The sequence below is a fragment of the Pecten maximus genome, chromosome 4 (assembly GCF_902652985.1).
Source record: "Pecten maximus chromosome 4, xPecMax1.1, whole genome shotgun sequence".
Lineage (NCBI taxonomy): Eukaryota > Metazoa > Mollusca > Bivalvia > Pectinida > Pectinidae > Pecten > Pecten maximus.
The window spans coordinates 38,393,971-38,414,692 of NC_047018.1; the positions used below are offsets into that span (position 1 = coordinate 38,393,971).

The 20,722-nt window shown below is 37.9% G+C and overlaps 1 protein-coding gene across 1 annotated transcript in view; it reads right to left on the minus strand.

The window, feature by feature from the left end:
* Positions 1-6,188: 6,188 nt before the first annotated feature.
* LOC117326028 overlaps positions 6,189-20,722 on the minus strand; it is a 43,422-nt gene continuing 28,888 nt past the window's right edge. The window contains exons 2-6 of the mRNA XM_033882612.1: positions 17,372-17,445; positions 14,449-14,588; positions 13,836-13,991; positions 12,836-12,909; positions 6,189-12,397 (exon numbers count right to left, since the gene is read on the minus strand). Of these exons, the coding sequence (XP_033738503.1) occupies positions 7,806-9,947 (2,142 nt within the window). The 5' untranslated portion in view covers positions 9,948-12,397; positions 12,836-12,909; positions 13,836-13,991; positions 14,449-14,588; positions 17,372-17,445 and the 3' untranslated portion in view covers positions 6,189-7,805. The remainder of the gene's footprint in view (positions 12,398-12,835; positions 12,910-13,835; positions 13,992-14,448; positions 14,589-17,371; positions 17,446-20,722) is intronic.

Here is a 20,722-nt window from a genome sequence, read left to right on the forward strand (position 1 = left end):
GCCTTCTATGATTAAATCATTAACTGACGTCCTTAACTTCCTATACAACTTGTATATTTTGTTTTGAAATTCAGTAAATATCATTGAAATATTGTTTATTGTCTTTTGTCTGTTAACTTCTGATGAATATATCAATAGTTGACTAAAATGCAATAATTTGGTTTGGTTTGTATTGTTTAACGTCCCACCAAACGCTAATACATTTACGGAGGCAGTGGTATGTTCCCCTTTTGACAGAGCGAAACTAATGTCGACCTGATACTTATATTTCATGATCACTGAAGTATACTAACGAAGACATCCAGCAGGACACCTCACCCGGTCATATCATACTGACAACAGGCGAACTATTCCTTCCACTTTCAAAATGATCAGAGCGTTGAGTAGTAGCTTCTACCATTTTTAAGCCGCTGGTATGTCTCCGTCAGGGGCCAAAACCCAAAGCCTTTCTCCAAGGGACGCACTTTCAACTATAGGCCAAATGTGAGGCAGCGACCAGGGAGGCATTAGGAAGAAGAAAGATGCTCAGAAAGAAAAAAATATCCCGAATTTAGTCGCCTTGTAGGATAATGCAATGTGGATAGCAGATACGATTCTTACGCCCTACCTGCAGGATGGTCCATATATAATAGGACTATGGGGATGTTGCTGAACCTCAGTTTTGCTCACTTTTACCAAATTACAGGCACATTAATTCAGGAACTTATCTCTCCATTTTCTGTTAGCCCGTTGAAGGAATTGTACTTCTGTTGAACCTGTCCATTTATCGTTTAGGTAGATTCGTGGTGATAGAAGTTCCGTCAGTAATTTACATCACTATTGTTTAGCCACAGATGAAGTCGGACCACTTGCTTCCAACAGAATGAATCATATATCCTTATATCCTATTGTGATATATGTCCCTCTGTCATATTCTAGTAGACCACGTACACTCCTGTCCCATTTACTGTGTCGGTCAATAAGTACAAGTAAAGTCATTGGTCACCTTCTCTTGATAATTCGAGATCACTGCTTTTAGACGTTGCTTAGAATCGCATACCTCAACGTTCTAGTGACAAGACAAACTCCTCACTGAAGGGTTTGTTGATCTTTCGTGTTGCCTTTATTTCGTTATTTTATCTTAGTTTTGTCTTGTGTGCCTTTTGTACAATCATTTAAGATTACAGGTGGTAGACAGTGCTGTTAGACACTTTGACGTTTTAAATTATTTGAATAGTGACAAAATATACACATGTACTTAAAGTTCTTTTGAAATCCAACAACGAAAATTATGAATTTGAGGGTCAAAAAAACATTGTCTATACTTCTTTATATCCAAGTATGTTCCAAAAAGAGAATTATATTATGTATCCGAAGTACATGTATCTTCGATAACCTCGTTGCTTTCGCTAATGAATTATGTAAAATGTGTACAATGGACCTTCATGGTTAGTAAATAATCTAATTATATGCTATTTGTGTTAAAATTAACCACCGTTTGAACAAACAACAAACACATAGGGATTTTAAGTAAAACGATAGAATTTTAATATAGACTTTGTATCTAATATGAACGGTAGGCTTTGAGTAATGGTTGACACTGGGTTGTAGAGCGGGATCTGTTTGGTCATGTGGAACAGGGGCACGTGACAAACAGACATCGGGTATGGCAGGCCGTGTACTGACACGACCGGTGATTGGGTAAAGCTTTGGCCAAGATGTGGAATCCATGAGGGGATTTAAACTTCGTCAGGAGGATACATTAATCAGTCGATAAAGATGTGAAATACGACGGTAAACTCTACACAGTTGTTGTAATAAACTACACAGTTGTTGTTATAAACTACACAGTTGTTGTTACAAACTATGATCTTTGACAGACAGGTGCTCAAACGTCATCAACATTGTCACCTTCTTATCGGATGGGTAGAAAAATATATTTAAAAAATGTACATTTATAACATATAGGATTTGACAAAAGTTCTCCCCGGGGTCAAGGAGAAGCACCAAACACCGGTGTAACATGGGTCCAGTAATGCTGAATGTTCATGATAGTTAACAACGATGATTCATGAGTGAAGATAAGTCTATGAAAATAGAAAATGTCAAGCAGAAAAGTCTAATTAATGCAATATATTAACCTTATACGAGTGATAACATGGTAATATAAAAAACGAAACTGGTGTAGAATTGAAAAAGTACAATGTTTACATGATAAAATAATTATAGGTTTTATATTCTCAGAGCTGTACAAATATTCTTTAGGTAGTTATTTCCCACTACACCGGTAGACACATCCGTGATTACGTATCGTCACAGATAAGGCGGAGACTTTTAGTAGTGCACTTAGTCAAGCTAACGAACAACAGGGTTTAAACATTTGTGGATGTATGTATAAAATTGAAAAAGACTTTTGTAAACTTTTTATAAATATACTTCATGCGAAACAACTTTCAAGTACATGCAAAATAATGATTACAATACCACATTATCCCATAACTCACTTATCAAAACATTCCGAAAAATTAAGACAACCACTGGAATATCATGGTGTTTGTGCTGAGTGATGGGCTACTTTGGGTACATCAACTTTAAATCTCATCAACTGACGGTGCGATGTGGCATAAATCAACCATAACACACACAGTCATTTCTTGATTATTATATCTATCACTAATGTAATCAACAAGTATGTCTGTCACTAATGTAATCAACATGTAAGTCTGTCATTGATGTAATCAACATGTATGTCTGTCACTAATGTAATCAACATGTAAGTCTGTCATTGATGATGTAATCAACAAGTATGTCTGTCACTAATGTAATCAACATGTAAGTCTGTCATTGATGTAATCAACATGTAAGTCTGTCACTGATGATGTAATCAACATGTATGTCTGTCACTGATGATGCAATCAACATGTAAGTCTGTTACTGATGTAATCAACATGTAAGTCTGTCACTGATGTTATCAATATGTAAGTCTGTCATTGATGTAATCAACATGTGAGTCTGTTACTGATGTAATCAACATGTAAGTCTGTTACTGATGTAATCAAAATGTAAGTCTGTCACTGATGTAATCAACATGTATGTCTGTCATTGATGTAATCAACATGTAAGTCTGTCACTGATGTAATCAACATGTTGGTCTGTCATTGATGTAATCAACATGTAAGTCTGTCATTGATGTAATCAACATGTAAGTCTGACACTGATGTAATCAACATGTAGGTCTGTCACTAATGATGTAATCAACATGTACGTCTGTCATTGATGTAATCAACATGTATGTCCGTCACTAATGTAATCAACATGTACGTCTGTCACTGATGTAATCAACATGTAAGTCTGTCATTGATGTAATCAACATGTAAGTCTGTCATTGATGTAATCAACATGTATGTCTGTCACTAATGTAATCAACATGTAAGTCTGTCATTGATGTAATCAACATGTAAGTCTGTCACTAATGTAATCAACATGTACGTCTGTCACTGATGTAATCAACATGTATGTCTGTCACTGATGTAATCAACATGTACGTCTGTCACTGATGTAATCAACATGTACGTCTGTCATTGATGTAATCAACATGTATGTCTGTCACTGATGTAATCAACATGTACGTCTGTCACTAATGTAATCAACATGTACGTCTGTCATTGATGTAATCAACATGTATGTCTGTCACTAATGTAATCAACATGTAAGTCTGTCACTGATGTAATCAACATGTAAGTCTGTCACTGATGTAATCAACATGTAAGTCTGTCATTGATGTAATGAACATGTATGTCTGTCATTGATGTAATCAACATGTATGTCTGACATTGGTGTAATCAACATGTAAGTCTGTCACTAATGCAATCAACATGTAAGTCTGTCAATGATGTAATCAACATGTACGTCTGTCACTGATGTAATCAACATGTAAGTCTGACACTGATGTTATCAACATGTAAGTCTGTCACTGATGTAATCAACATGTATGTCTGTCACTGATGTAATCAACATGTAAGTCTGTTAATGATGTTATCAACATGTAAGTCTGTCATTCATGTAATCAATATGTATGTCTGTCACTGATGTAATCAACATGTAAGTCTGTTACTGATGTAATCAACATGTAAGTCTGTCACTGATGTAATCAACATGTAAATCTGTCACTGATGTAATCAACATGTAAGTCTGTCATTGATGTAATCAACATGTAAGTCTGTCACTGATGTAATCAACATGTAAATCTGTCATTGATGATGTAATCAACATGTAAGTCTGTCACTAATGTAATCAACATGTAAGTCTGTCACTGATGTAATCAACATGTACGTCTGTCATTGATGTAATCAACATGTATGTCCGTCACTAATGTAATGAACATGTAAGTCTGTCACTGATGTAATCAACATGTACGTCTGTCATTGATGTAATCAACATGTATGTCCGTCACTAATGTAATCAACATGTACGTCTGTCACTGATGTAATCAACATGTACGTCTGTCACTGATGTAATCAACATGTAAGTCTGTCACTGATGTAATCAACATGTAAATCTGTCACTGATGTAATCAACATGTATGTCTGTCACTGATGTAATCAACATTTAAGTCTGACACTGATGTAATCAACATGTATGTCTGTCATTGATGTAATCAACATGTATGTCTGACACTGATGTAATCAACATGTATGTCTGTTACTGATGTAATCAACATGTAAGTCTGTCACTGATGTAATCAATATGTAAGTCTGTCACTGATGTAATCAACATGTAAGTCTGTCACTGATGCAATCAACATGTCTGTCACTGATGTAATCAACATGTAAGTCTATCACTGATGTAATCAACATATATGTCTGTCATTGATGTGAATGTGTGTCACTTGCGTAGACCTGTAAGAAGGTTTTGCCAACATGTCTATCCGCCATGTTGAATAGTTTAACAATTTGATTATGAACACATATTTAATTAAATGTTAACCATGATATCGGATCGCACTTTAAAATACAATAACATTAAGAAACCTCTCGCGATTGAGCAATAAATTAATTGATTATAATGACAACGGGTTACCTGATATCTGAAATAACCTCATTAGATTTGGATGCGTATAGAGTGAGGAAAGGTGACTTTAATTTAATCAGCTAAACAATGATTGAGTAAGACCAACAAATATGGAAACAACTGAAGCAATCCAACCAGTAAATAAAATGGAAAGGCTGATTAATTTGGAGATAAATTATTTATAGAAAGTACTGCAAACGTAAACACTTATATTATAGTGCTTTTCGCTCTTGAAGGATTGCGCTAAATTAAGATTGCGTTTATAACCACAATTTATGTGTTTTTCCTACATAAAATATGAGAATGCCCTAATTATTCATTGCGCTGATTTGTTATAATTTGGAAATGAGCGAAAATTTCGGTGCGCCATAATTAATACGGTTACATTATTGCTAATAATTATCTATAATTTGATGGTTGCAAATAGTTGACCTTCATATAATATATGTATAGTTCACCATCAAATTCCTATTTGGTGGAATCGAAAAATCATTTGGTACATGGAATGTAGGTGTGGCTGTTGTGGACATGCACGTAGATATTCCTAGAAAGACGGGTGATACCACGTGACAAATACTACCATACAACGCCGGTTAAAGATGTACACCTCTGTGATGTCAAAAAATTCCAGTATGACATTTTTATTCTCCTATACATATTTTTGAAAGGGGAAGGGGGAGGGAGGGTGTTGGTTGGTTGGTTAATGTGGTTAATGGCATAGCAGAAAATGCAATAATAAGAATTATATGTCCGCGTGCTTGTTTTTGTGTTATGACCGGTTTGACATAACATGTGATTTTAAGTGAATTTTGCTGTTTTGGCCTTTCATATAATATCTTCCATATATATTGTCAGATGTGTAGGGATGTTTGCAGAACTGACCAAAATAGTATTTTCTTTTAAATGATGGAAGTGAAATTTCTTTAACCTGTTCATTTAACTCTAAGTAGTCATTGTAGTTACATCTGACGATTATTTTTTCACTATTTTTTGCAGATTTCCATGAAACGTTCTTCAATTAAACTTTTTAAAAACATATTAGCAGATCAAAAGAAAACAAATTAAACTTCCTAAAAAAAGTTATAAAAATGGGAGGTCCGTGTGCTCCCCCCCCCCCCCCCCCCCCCCCCCCCCCCCCCCCCCCCCCTCCTTTCCATTATTTTTGTGTTTTGTTTTTGTCTCATTGTAATGAACATCACAATGATTAACAGCAAAATGAGCTTGCTACAATTAAAAATGGCCACACACTGATCATTACAGTGATACATTTTTAGTTTAAAAAATGTGAAATTTGGGCATTTCATGAAGGGCAAGAAATACACATTTTCAAAATGGCTGCCGAATTGGTTATCTATTAAAATTCTTGTGGAAAAAGTACTCTTAATAACAGACATCTAGATTTATGACACATTTTCCCTCCAGATTCCTGTTTTCTTATAAGATTGGCCACATTTTGGTAAATATTGCAAAAAAACAAAACAAAAAAAAACTTACACAAGATCGAAACGAGACTTGAACGTGAAACGAGACTTGAACGTGATTGCAACTACAGAGGAGTACATCCTTAACATCATATTTCACATCAGCTATACAGACATTTTCAGCACTTACAACATCTGTTCCATCTATAATTAATAACACATTTAGGAAAAGCAATATTGATTCTACTTCGAACGATAATTTTCATAAAAATCATTATTCTAAACGTAATATGTTGCCCGAGGGAAGCGTATATTCTATTTTAATAACGACTATAATTTCAGCAACATGACGGTGTACTGAATGTTCGTTCACTGTGTCAGAGTGGACAGGGGAAGCCTCCACGTACAGCCAGTGTGAAGGGAGGTTACTCCATTATCAGTATAAGGGGTGGTAACTCATTAATATTGCGTGTTTGAGAGAAGGTAACTCTCCCGGCACTGTCAACATGAGGGGAAGTTAATATCCAGATTTTTTTCTGTTTGGCAATTTAAAATTTACTCAAAGTACCACGTGCCATGGTCATGAACGTGTGAAGTTAGAGCATTTCAAGATGGCGACGATGTCAGACACGAGAAGGTCTAGCCTTGACCTCGGACAACAATAATTATGCTCTATGTTTACTTTAATCATGGCACATATCTGTATAATTCATACTATTTCTGGCTTTTTAAATTGCTAACCGTAAAAGAATGCAAAAAGCCAAGTCATTGTCTATTTCCTCTTGATTGTCATAGGTGTCATCTTGAAATCCATCGACCGAGCATTGCAGTGGTCAGAAAGGGAGTAAGTAACTCTCCACATGCTGTCAATGTGAGGGGAGACATCCTTCTACACATGATTAGATTCCTAGTAGTGTTATACGCGTCACGATAAAATCAAGTGATGAAGGAAATTTGAATTGGCACGAAAAATAAGATATATACATATAATTTGACTAAAATAGTTTCGATTGGTAATTGATTATCAAATATCTTGTATATAATGTAACGTCACCTCAACATCAACATAAAAAGATCTACTCTTCTGTAAATAAAGATATGGTTTAACAAACAGTATAACAGATAATCATACGAACGTATGAAATCATTAATGTGAAGCCCTCTTAAATATACCCCGACTTCTGTGGAAAATCAAGAGGCGTCACAGTCAATGGTATGAACAACAATAATATCAAAGTTCGCCGCATCGTGACATCACTCAGAACAGATATACCTAATGTAGGTTGTTCCTATGGTGATGCGGGTGTAGATTATGTGGTGATAGCTATACTGACACTACCCATCAGCAGCGGTACACACCTCCTCTTCTGGTAGGTTGATTACTGGAATGTCATGAACTGAAACTGTCAGTGATTGTCTCCCGACGGCCTCCCTTGAAGCCTGTTTCATCGACCAGCACTCCTCTTCCGCCTCTCGTATCTTATCATAGTCCTCTTCTTCTATGCTGTCCTGAGGCGACAGACGACGAGCTGAACTCGCGCTGCTGTCGCTGCCCAGGCTCGTGCTTCTTAGTTCCGGTGTCAGCCGATTACGACGACGTTCTTCAAAGTATATTGGATCTGTATGTTTTCTCTGTAACCTGTGGCGCGTAAACCGCGGAGAGCGGTGCCGACTCGACCGACTTGATTCTAGTGAAGGGTCGTATCGAACAAATTCTTGAAAGACTTTGTACGTTTTCTGATCGACACTGAAATCTCGCATCATGATTCTCTCCTTCGGTTCCCGATGTGACTTAAAGAAACGAGAGAACAGTGACGACTTACTTGGTGTATGTGTTTCTTCGAAACTGTCACCAGACGGTTGGTCTGATCTCGAGTCCGTCTCTGGCTCATTGATGCTCTCATAAATATGCACAATCTGTCTCTCCCGGCTGTACTCCCTCCGCTTTTTTGACGCGGTCTTTCCGTTTCTCCTCTCAAAGTATTTTGACCGCCGACCGTACGGCTCTTTTGACGTTCCTGCCTCCGGAAGTGAGTAGGAATGCGTATAGATGCGCGCAGATGGCTCAGGACAGTCAACTTCCTCTAGCACTTCGATTTCACTAGTACTGTGAGTCCGTTTGATATATGGAGATTGTGTCTCCAACGATTTGTACCCACTATCCGCCTTCATCTGTATTAATTTGTGGTTTTGGCTCTCTGTAGTGCTGTCTGTGTTATCTGTTGTAGACTCGAACGATGTTGTCGTCACTTCCGGTCTACTTGTGTCTGACACATCACCGTCTGTGTCTACAGTCTCTATACTATCAAAACTATTATCGGCACTCGCGTTTGGTGGTTTTCGTTGCAGTCTCTTTGCTAGAATGTTTTTATAGTTTTGTCTCCTGTTTTCATAATGAGAAGGATGTAACTGATGACAGCCGGAGATTTGGGGGCAGTCGCCACTGTGGGGACTACAGCGTTTCTCAACACACTCCGCATATGGCACCGACTCGGTATTTGATTCAAAAGATGTGGTGTATGAATTAGGCACTTCTCCGTCTGGAGACTGATCCGGTGACGTCATGTCCTCCATACGAATTGTATCACTGCATTCTTCCTCCTCTTCGAACGTTGTCCTCAGGTTCCACAGCTCGCGATACTTTTGTGTGCCGTTTAATGTGTCCGTATCATCACTGTCCACTCGTATAGAGTCCAGTTCACTGTACATATCCATCTGGTCCAGCTGGTCTTCGTTCAGGATTTCGATACTTCCCGTATCGTTGTACCGGACTTTGCATGTGTCCGGGGAATTTAGTTCCGATATCACGTCGAAGTCCGTGTTATAAAATGGTCCTTTGAATTCTGTGATTTTTAACACATCGTAATCAACAATATCCTCAAAGCTTTTCACTTTCCGTTCATTCACTCTCTCAAATATTCTATTGGTGTCAAGGCTATGTGAATGGGAGCGCACTCTCTTTTCGCGCTCAACTTTAGGAACAGACGAGGCGCCAAATCCGAGCGAATGACGCCTGCTCTCATTATTACTTAGACATACTCCACTACTACTGTTAATACTGCCACCACTACCAAAACTTCCGTGACGGCCCCCACTACCAATGCTTCCGAGACGTCCCCCACTACCAATACTTCCAGGACGTCCCCCACTACCAATACTTCCAGGACGTCCGCCGCTACCACTACTTCCTAGACGACCCCCACTGCTACTATTTCCAATACGGCCTCCACTGCCATCACTTCCAACACTCTTACCACTGCGGCCACTGCCACCACTGCCGTTCCTTGCACGCGCATTGTAATGTATTTCCACCGCCACTTCTCGATGCAGAGGTGCAGAATCAGTTGGTGAAGGAGAGTCACCAAGGGACATAACTGCAGACGTGGATATAAATGGTTCTGGTTTTGGACTTCCGATATATTCATCTTCCATGTAGAAATCTGAATGCCGTCTGTCTGGTGTAGTTGGGCTGCTCATCTCCTGCCCCTGGAAAGGCGGGCCCAGGGAACACTGTTTCCGGATATTTTTGTCTATCCGGGACCTTTTCAAGTGATGAAAATCTCCCTCTGTATACCTATAATAAAAATGACCAGCGGTTGATATATTTTTGTTGATAAAGTAGCCAAACTTTACGCAAGAACCGCTGTACCATATACTTCACACAACAAATGAATAGATTAATCATATTTTTTTAAAACTGTCGTGTTAATGGCTGTAACCGCTAAAGAAAGTAAAGCATATTGTTCTTATTCTAAATTGTAATTTTCAAAATAACTTAGATTTGGATTCTTTGCATGCAATTTATTATTGTCGAACAAAAACTATTGTATTGATCGTATTGAATGGGTAGGTTTCTCAACATTAACTTGCAATACGTTACATTACAATATATATCAACACGCAACATATTGATGGATAGCCATAATATACAGAAAGGACACGTCACTTCCGGTTCTGGTAGGGAGGTACATTCAAACTGCTGGCAGACAACATGCATGGGAACATGGGCATATCGCGTCACGTGACCGGATATGGAAAAACATACCCAGAACAAAGAGATGTTTACATATTGACAGAGACTTATCCGGGTACCCATTTTATATTTTTCAAAATTATTTTTCCTTTGAGAAATCTCTACTTAAATCCATTCATCGGAGTTCTCTTCCCTAGAAATAACATTTTGAATATCGAAAGTATCACATTCCAATTTAAGATATCTACATTTCATTATTTCATTATTTCATAGCGATAGATTGTTTCACAATACCAAGTTCGGGACAACAAACACTGGTAATTTGACTGTATAATTGTGGAAATTATCATCTATATCAGACCCTTATAGTAACACCAAACATACAGATAGAACAGACAGATGGGGAAATGTGTTACCATAGTTACACCAAACACAGATAGAAAAGACAGATGGGGATATGTGTTACCATAGTAACACCAAACATACAGATAGAACAGACCGATGGGTAAATGTGTTACCATAGTAACACCAAACATAGAGATAGAACAGACAGATAGGGAAATGCGTTACCATAGTAACACCAAACACAGAGATAGAACAGACAAATGGGGAAAATGTTTTACCATAGTAACACCAAACATAGAGATAGAACAGACAGATGGGGAAATGTTTTACCATAGTAACACCAAACACAGAGATAGAACAGACAAATGGGGAAAATGTTTTACCATAGTAACACCAAACATAGAGATAGAACAGACAGATGGGGAAATGTTTTACCATAGTAACACCAAACATAGAGATAGAACAGACAGATAGGGAAATGCGTTACCATAGTAACACCAAACACAGAGATAGAACAGACAGATGGGGGGAATGTGTTACCATAGTAACACCAAACACAGAGATAGAACAGACAGATGGGGAAATGTGTTACCATAGAAACACTAAACACAGAGATAGAACAGACAGATGGGCAACTGTTTTGTCACCATAGTAACATCAAACACAGAGATAGAACAGAGAGACGGGCAACTGTTGTGTCACCATAGTAACATCAAACAGAGATAAAACAGAGACGGTCAATTGCTGTGTCATCATAGTAACATCAAACAGAGATAAAACAGACAGATGGGCAACTGTTGTCACTATAGTAACATCAGAGATAAAACAGAGAGACGGGCAACTGTTGTGTCACCATAGTGACACCAAACACTGAGATAGAACAGACAGATGGGCAACTGTTGTGTTTCCGTGGTAACACCAAACACATAGAACTGACAGAGGGGCAACTGTTGTATTACCGTGGTAACACAAAACACATAGAACTTACGTCACCATAGTAATACAGAGGAGACAGAAACAAGACAGATGATATGTTGTTACCATAGTAACACGGATGAGACAGAAACAAGAAAGGTGATATGTTGTTACCACAGTAACACGGATGAGACAAACAAGAAAGGTGATATGTTGTTACCATAGTAACACGGATGAGACAGAAACAAGAACGGTGATATGTTGTTACCATAGTAATACAGATGTGGCAGAAACAAGAGAGGGGTGATCTGTTGCTACCATAGTAACACGGAGAAGACAGAAACGGCTAATGAGGTGATGTATTGGGTTCCGAAAGTATCAGAAACAGGTTGCTTCACGCCAATTATATCAATCATTAAGGGAAAAACTCATGTCATTGATGACTTAGTACTTCTTCTTAATGAAGAGCTATTTAATAGGGAAGCATAAACGGATCAAAGGTTAAAAATGACACAGTTCCTCGTGCAATGTTGAGCAGTTTGAGCGGACCTTCTTCCCTGATGGAGGTGAAATGGCGTCTTGGTCAGATGTTCGAGCTGAAACGATACTCGCCTCCCCGTTCTATCCGCGGGGGTGTCCTCGGGTAAGTGTTGAAGTACGTGTTCGCTCTCTTCTGTACCTTCATGGTAGCTCACTGTCGACAAAAATGGGATTTGAATGTCATTCTCGTACTCAAAATCAAAATAAAGTAGATAATAGGGACATTATTATCGTAACCCAGCTCAAATCGAGACAAAATATTGAAGACAAAAGGGGAATAAGACATTGTTTTCTGGTATGATAAACACATTATTCCTCGGCGACAAACGCCAAATCAGTCTTGATCAATTCCGAGTAATTTCTCGCTCTCAAAATATTGAATTATTCATAGAAAAAACAAAACATAAAAATGTAGAATTGCGACCAGGAACTTTTCTAATTTTTAAGTGACTTTGTCGATTTATACATGATCAAAATTTGTATAGTTTAATTTGTAAAAGATATGTTTATAAAGTTCCTTATTAAGACACGTTCTTCAGAACAGGTATAGTCCGTCGGAGACCATCAGAGACCTACAATTAATTACAGGTACCTTTATCAAAGTCCGATTTGAGCTTCGTTGTTTCATCTATATCTTCCACATCAGCAGGAAACCTCTCCACGCTTCTGAAATACATGTCAAAATGGAATTATCCAGGGACTTACTAGATACAATGAAACAAATAACAGAAGAGCGCAGAATGAAATTAATCAATTCAGTATTTTTTTTGTTTTTTGTTTGTTTGTTTGTTATTTATTATTATTTATTTTTCTTACTTAAAGGGCCATTCCTTTGTTCGAATATCACAAACGTGCAAAATTTCTATTTAAAAAAACTATGCCCGGAATGAGGATAATATGAGCTTTTGTGCCTACCAGTAATGAAAGTAACGCCAAAATGTAAAGACAAATGACGTTTCGTACACAAATACCGCCAGTCTTTGCGGTAATCAATGATACTTCGGGTTGAATTGAGTTTCTTTTTACGATTCAATACTTGAAGCATTTTGGTTTCACTTGAGAGTCAAACTACCATATTCGTTTAAAGATTATAACTTTAACTGTTTGGGAAAAAAACATATTTCCCACTAAGTTTCATTTTGGCGACATCAACTTTATTCAAACGAAGGAATGTCCCTTTAATTAGATATAAGCATAGAAATTCTTGATGTCAGTGCCCATTAATTTTTCAAGAAAGTTGATAAAATTACAATGTTTAAATATATTAACACTGTGGAATGAATATCCCTATCATGCTTGTTAATGGTGAAATAAGTATTCAGCATTTTTGTGAATCGTTATTCTTGTCATTGATGAAATAGCTATTGTATGGTATGAAGTTCAGATAGCATGACAGGATTGTGCTTCAGAAATACATGTATATGTATTGGGTTCATACAACAAAACAATTATTGACTTTTTGTAGATTAAAATGAGTATTTGTCAGCCTTCGGAAGACGGTTTTCCCTCGGCCTTAGATCACGTTTCTCAGGTTGACAAATCCTCATATTAACTTACTAAAAGCCAATACCTGTAAAATGTATCCCTCCTACCTGGTGTCGTACGTTTTACGGGGGCTGATGGGTATGCCTTCCATCGATCCCGTACTAGGTTCTGAGAAGACATCCGAGTTAATGGTTTCATATCGCTGTAGTGGTTTAAAGCGTCTGTCTCTGTCAGACGCTTGTCTGCTGTCACTTGTACTTTGTCTATGACGAAATAATCATGTTTTTATACAACACATATGTTAACCTGCAGTGGCATTCCCAGTAAGGCACCTTAACAGGTAAGATATCATTTAATGATGTTAAATTGCTGACAACGTAGACGACTGCCACTAACGACATACAAACGGATGCAATAACATAACACAAACAATGAATACAGAAATAACAGCGTAAGAAATGATCACAAAAAAAAAAAAACCGGAAGATTACGTAACAAATATAAAGGCTTTGGACTTATCATTTAAGATAACAAGCTTTTTAGATGGTGGTAACAGAAAATTGCTTAAAGAGCCTAGTCTTGTTTTCAATCACTCATAAATACCCTTTGTCGAAGATGAAACACCTTAATGCATTATTGTCAGAAAATGCAGAAAATGCACCAAATGCTACTCCCTCTAGGACGCCATGTTTAACAACAACGAAATCTGCAGACACCTACCTTCCCAACCCTTTATCTTTCTTCAGACAAAACTTGCAGAAGAGAATAACGGCGATGACGATGACGAGTCCTCCAACGAACCCGGCCACGAGGATACCCACGGTAACGTAAGGTGACACAGCCTGGCCAGGAATGTCGCCCTGGTAACACAAACGTCACAAGGATCGGGATCATCATATGTTTATTACAAACAAGGCATCAATCAATTTGTCTTTATCCGTAAAAACAATTTATTAACTTCTCCAGAAACAAACATGTTTGTCTCCGAAGTGGCGTTGTACTGAAAATAAACATTTTTTTCTGGTAATCTAGTACTCCTATACGTATATGAGGTCTTATTCCACCTGATTACATTGGTGGATATTGCGACCTCATATCCCATCAGCGTGTTTTTCTTGTAGCTGCCAGCGCCCTCATTCTGGGGCGCGACAAAAAAGTGTCATAAACCATCTAAAACGATAATTCATGTTAACAAATATGTGTACGCTTACTTGTTGATGAAGTATCAATCCATTTATGCACAAACTGTTGATGGACACCTCTTAAATATAATTATATCCACAATAATTCACTTGCAACCTACTGTGTTGCTGTTCCGGTTATTATAAAATACGGAATACAAATGAAACGGATAGCGTAACGTAATATTTTCACAGCGTTTCGTTTGTTTCGTCTATTTCAACTCCAGATTTGGATAAACCGTAAATAACCTCGAGAGGTCACAATCAAAACAAGTATGGCGGTATATACAAATGGGACCTACGCTTAAACGACAAAAGAGGCTAATCATCACTGATCTTTAATATAGATATGGACACACGTTGTGTATTTATGATAGATAAATAGAATAAAGTAAGTCAGATCATATGAAATGTGAGTAAAGATAACTTTTAAACGACTTTAATTAGGTGGGTCACAGCAACAGGTTTTATGTGCGGTGGTGATTAGAGGTTACATGACAGCCTGTCAAAAGTTTCCTGTCGTGTACATGTAAACCTCTAATATTATTGGAGTAGTAATCTAGAAACTGAAACACATTTTAAGGTTCATGGCATAAACAGCTAAAACTGAACAAGTATTTTTTGTTTGTTTGTTTGTTTTGGCTTTACAGTTGATATATACAATTGTATAGTCTCTGGTGTATTAAATGTCATTTTTCTATGAAAACATGGCGACTGTAACCAAACATTTCGAGAGAAGCTTGAGAATTCAGTATTTGGTTATATACATGTACAGCAAGTGTTGTCCCCCTTGACATATTGAACGGAGTTCGCTGGAAACTGTGTTGTACCATAAATATTATAGCCATGGTTTTCAATACATTTAATATGTGTGGTATAAATAACATACTAACATCTGTTCCCTTGAAGTTAATTTGTCATGTCCTCGTGTCAACCAAATCATCCACAAACATTGTTGCTCGGAAACTATTGATATACAAATAGCATTCGCTTCCTCTATTTAATCCAACCAATAAATTGTCAAGTTTTATGAAATTCTCATGTAATCATTTGAGTTAATTAGACTACATCAATTCCAATTCCAATTTATTATTCCGGAAAAAACGATTATAGCCACGATCCAGGATTCAAAAATATTTCCAATCAATTTATTGATATTACAATGTATACATATATTTACTGTCCTATAACGATACATGACACTTTGTCAATATTCAGTACCCTGACACAACCGTATGGTGGACTGTCATTTGTAATAGTAGAATCGTGTTGGCAAGTTGTTCAAACAAAGAGATAACAGAGGAATTGGAATCGGCGCCAACCATTGGATAATCTTTATTTGTTCTATGTAAGACTGACCTTTTCTCTACTTTTTACATATTTCCTCCTTTCCTCTTAACCTTTTGAAGACAAGAGAACTTATGCACGTGAATCTCAGAAAGATCCATGGAAAACTCTCTGTTAAATAGCAACAACAAACTTTTCCTAATACTAAGGACCGAGGGAACCTGCAAATCAAAGTTTGAGAAATACATGTCGGCCATTTTGTTTTCCTGATCAGACTCAATGTTGACCTAGAGACTTTGGAAAACCTACATAAAACTATCAGGTTTGAGAAATATCATCCAAGTAATGCTCCAGAAATAACACCAAGAAAGATCGTTTACGGACGGACGGCCGGACCGACGAACGGCCAAGGTCGACTAGTGGGGTGCAGTGTTTCGTCTGTCAACTTTGGGGTGCACGGCACAAGTCGATCAGAATTTTAAAATCTGTTTTTATTTCCGTTCATTCCGTCGCTAAATAAGCACATGCGCAGTGAGATTTAATGTTGATTGATGGGTAAAAAAAACAACTTTAAAATTCGTCTCCTATAGGCGACGAAGATATTTTGACGCAATGAATCGGTAAATGCACCCCACAAGGATGTTGAGTGAGTACGGATGGACGACGGATCACGGACGGACAATTTGAACTGCCCACCAACTGTAGTGGAATGGTGTGGTTAGAACGCCGGTGCCTATCACAAAAAATAAAGATATATTGATATGTTTTAAACAGAGATACAATTCTTTTAAAAATCAAATCGAAACAGTTTTTCAGAATATATATCAATCTGTATTTAGCATGCATTAACTTGGCTAGTCATATACCTGGCAGACGTAGAATTTGTCAGATTTCAAACACCAAACCTCGCGTGACCATCCGGATGTCATGATAACTGTATTACCATGAGAACGGCGTCAGTGCACAGGCTTAAAACCTGATTAAAATGCACACAAATATATAGTTATTGAGCTGTCACCGTATGGACTTTTATATAACCGTTATGATTTATACATCTTTGCACGCCGAACATATCATGTTACGTTATTGCGCGCAGCTTGATGTTTGTCTGTAAAATGGTGTCATTTATTACGACTATAAACTCTATATTGAGACAGCTCAGTGGAAAAACGTACGTTAAATGGTGGCATGAGAGTCGAACCCGGCATGGCGCGGACATTTGGCTGATCTAGGCTGGTAACATGGTGATCTGAAAATATAGATTAACATCACAGTAACACATATATTATATATGTATTATATATTAACGTCAGATTAACACGGGGGCACACTGTATGTAAATAGTAACATCATTGTATTATATAGTAACATCACAGTAACACATATATTATATATGTATTATATAGTAACATCACAGTAACACAGATATACACTGTATGTAAATAGGTACACTACTGTATTATATAGTAACATCACAGTAACACAGGGGTATACTGTATGTAAATAGTAACACTACTGTATTATATAGTAACATCACAGTAACACTACTGTATTATGTAGTAACATCACAGTAACACTACTGTATGTAAATAGTAACACTACTGTATTATATAGTAACATCACAGTAACACAGGGGTATACTGTATGTAAATATGTATGTAACGTTCCCCGGTTCACAAAATTGCTAGGTATGTGTGTGAGAAAGATCGTTGTTGGCGTTTAACATATCGTATGGAATCAGAGAGTATTTGAAGAAAGTTGTCTGCTTGTGGTGAACATGCCGAGTGTTGTACGAGAGGGAAATTATCATCATTCTACTTTGAAGAATAATTGTCAGCGGGAATCTGCGTTATTCCCTTATCTATTAGATCATATGCTATCTATCCATACCTATGTTACCTTTATAATTCGCCATTTATCGGCACAGTTCATAGTTTTCTGTAATTTATCTCGATGTAGATTGTTGTCAACATGCTGTTCTCCGGTGCGTTGCTTGTGCGCATGTCTGCGGCCGGAAGTCGTCATTTATATGATTAACCAATCAAATAATTGTCCCGACACGTGAATTTATTCGCGGGACACTATCCCGATTTCGGGACTTCTAGACTAAAAACATCAGTCACGTCTCAGCAGCCAGAGAGATCGGTAGGTTTATTTAAGGTTCAGAACCGCTAACCAGGTTCGAGCGTGACTCACTCTCTATTTTTCCTAGGGAACAATTCCTATCGTCTGTCATGTAAGGTAGAACTATATTTAACAGGGATTCCCCTGATTTACGTCATTTACATTATCTAGGTCAATTTTACGCACGTCTGTTTACATTTACTATCGTAGTGACTTAGTGCTTTTACAAGTGTAAAGCGGTATTATTGAATGTGTTACATAAGTGAATTCAAGTTTATACTGAAATATATTTAATCTGAGTAAGGTGACATATCTATAGAAGTGAGTTTGGGAGACTATTCATTGGGTGAACGATAATTCATTGTATCAATTTATTACTATCATTCACGTTGGTCTGTGGTGTTTACAGTCAGCATATAATCATCTGTATGTTAATAAATACTTTATTGAACTGTTTATTCTGGCCTTTGTTGTAACTGTCACTGAGTGGTGCAATAATATAAGAATCGGTAAGAGCCTTGACTACCAGAGGCAGAAGATTAACTCCGCTAACCAGGAGTTGAATTCTGGTACCAAGAGTTGTGGTCCGTTAACCAGGACCTTTTGAATACCCTTGAACACATTATTGAAAGGAGTTGAAGTCTATCAGACCGGTAGACCCGACCACGTTACAATTGGTGGCAGCGGTGGCAGATCCAGGAGAAAACCAGTTAGATTTTTGTAAATCCACTCAGTGATAGTTTTGCCAGAATATTTTCAGTTTATTTAAAAAAAAATTGAGTAAAAATGACTAAGAGTTCTAAAAAGAGGAAGGCTGAGGTAGACCGTAGGAAAAATAGAGACAGTAGGGATGATTTAGGACAGAAACCAAAAGATAACTTAGCAAATTTAGATAATATGGGAAATAGTGAGGGGGAAGTTAGTGAAGTTAGAGAAGATAAAAGGGTTAGGAGAAAACCTGTAAGATATAGGAATGAATCAGAGGAGAGTATACCAGACATTCAGTGTATAGAAAGTCAATCAGACTCCGAGGACGAGGGTAGACCAGGCCCAGTGGGTGAGAAAGTTATGATAACAGAAGAGACCTTTGCTAAGGTAATCGAGAATCAAAACGATGCCATGTCCTTATTATTAGAGAAATTAGAGACCATGACAAACAGGCAAGACAAATTTGAGAACATGTACCTACAGTTACTTACAAAGGTGCCAGAGGTTGACAACACACAAAATCTAAGACCTCCAGTAAACCAGCAGGCAGAGCGACCAGAAAACCAAGAGGGAGAGAACCTCAGGAACCATGAGGCGAGTCAGGCATCTAATAGTAAGGAACACTGTCTAGGGGAACCTGTAGTAAACCATGAGAGGAGGAATTACTCAAACCAGGCAGATCAGAATGATAATCAATGTCATGGATACAGCTCGAGACCAGAGTTTGATAGTTATGCACAGGTTAACCAGTCAGGTAATAGGCAGATGGGAAACATGAGGTACCACTATCAGGAATCAGAAACCGATTGGGATTATCAAACTGAGGAACCTGGAAGGGAAGTGAGTATGGCTCCTCGAGGAGATGACCCACAATTGCAAAATCCTGTAAGATATAGAGGACATAACACAGGCAGGACAGCAGAGGCTAAGCCAACATTTGCCAAACCAGATATCTATGACGGTAAGACCAGTTGGACAGAATACCTGGCACATTTCAACCTGGTGTCAAAGATCAACAGGTGGTCAACTGATGCGAAGGCATTGAGGCTCGCTTCATGTATGACAGGACCCGCTCGTAGTATATTAGGGGACCTAAAGGAAGAACACTTAACTGATTTTGACCTGCTCGTACCAGTACTCACAGCCAAGTTTGAGCCCAAGAACCAGAGTGAGATGTACAGAGCACAGGTTGAGGCGAGGATACGAAAAATCAAAGAACCATTGGTAACCTTAGCACAAGATATCAAGCGGTTAGTCAGATTAGGATACCCGACTGCACCAGCCGAGATCAGGGATAATTTAGGGTATAAATACTTTCGTAATGCATTGAATGATCAAGAGATGGAATGGGCCATATGTCAAGGCAGTGGAGAGAACATTGATGAAGCGCTGAACCTGGCACTTAAATATGAGGCTTTCAAGATGGGACGTAATAAAGGGCGAGTGGAAAAGGTGAATCTCAGACAATGTACCATGGTGGAGGACGAGGAAACCCTTCCTGAGGTAACACAGAGACCAACTTCACCAAGAGAGAATGGAGAACAGATGGAAAACCTACTGAGAAGGGTAGAAGTTATAGAGAAGAAAGGCCAGAGTGGAGGCAAGCAGCAGAAGAATACCCAAAACCAAGGCGACAAGACCTGCTACCTGTGCAAGAAGCCGGGACACAGAGCAGTAGACTGTAGAGGGAACAA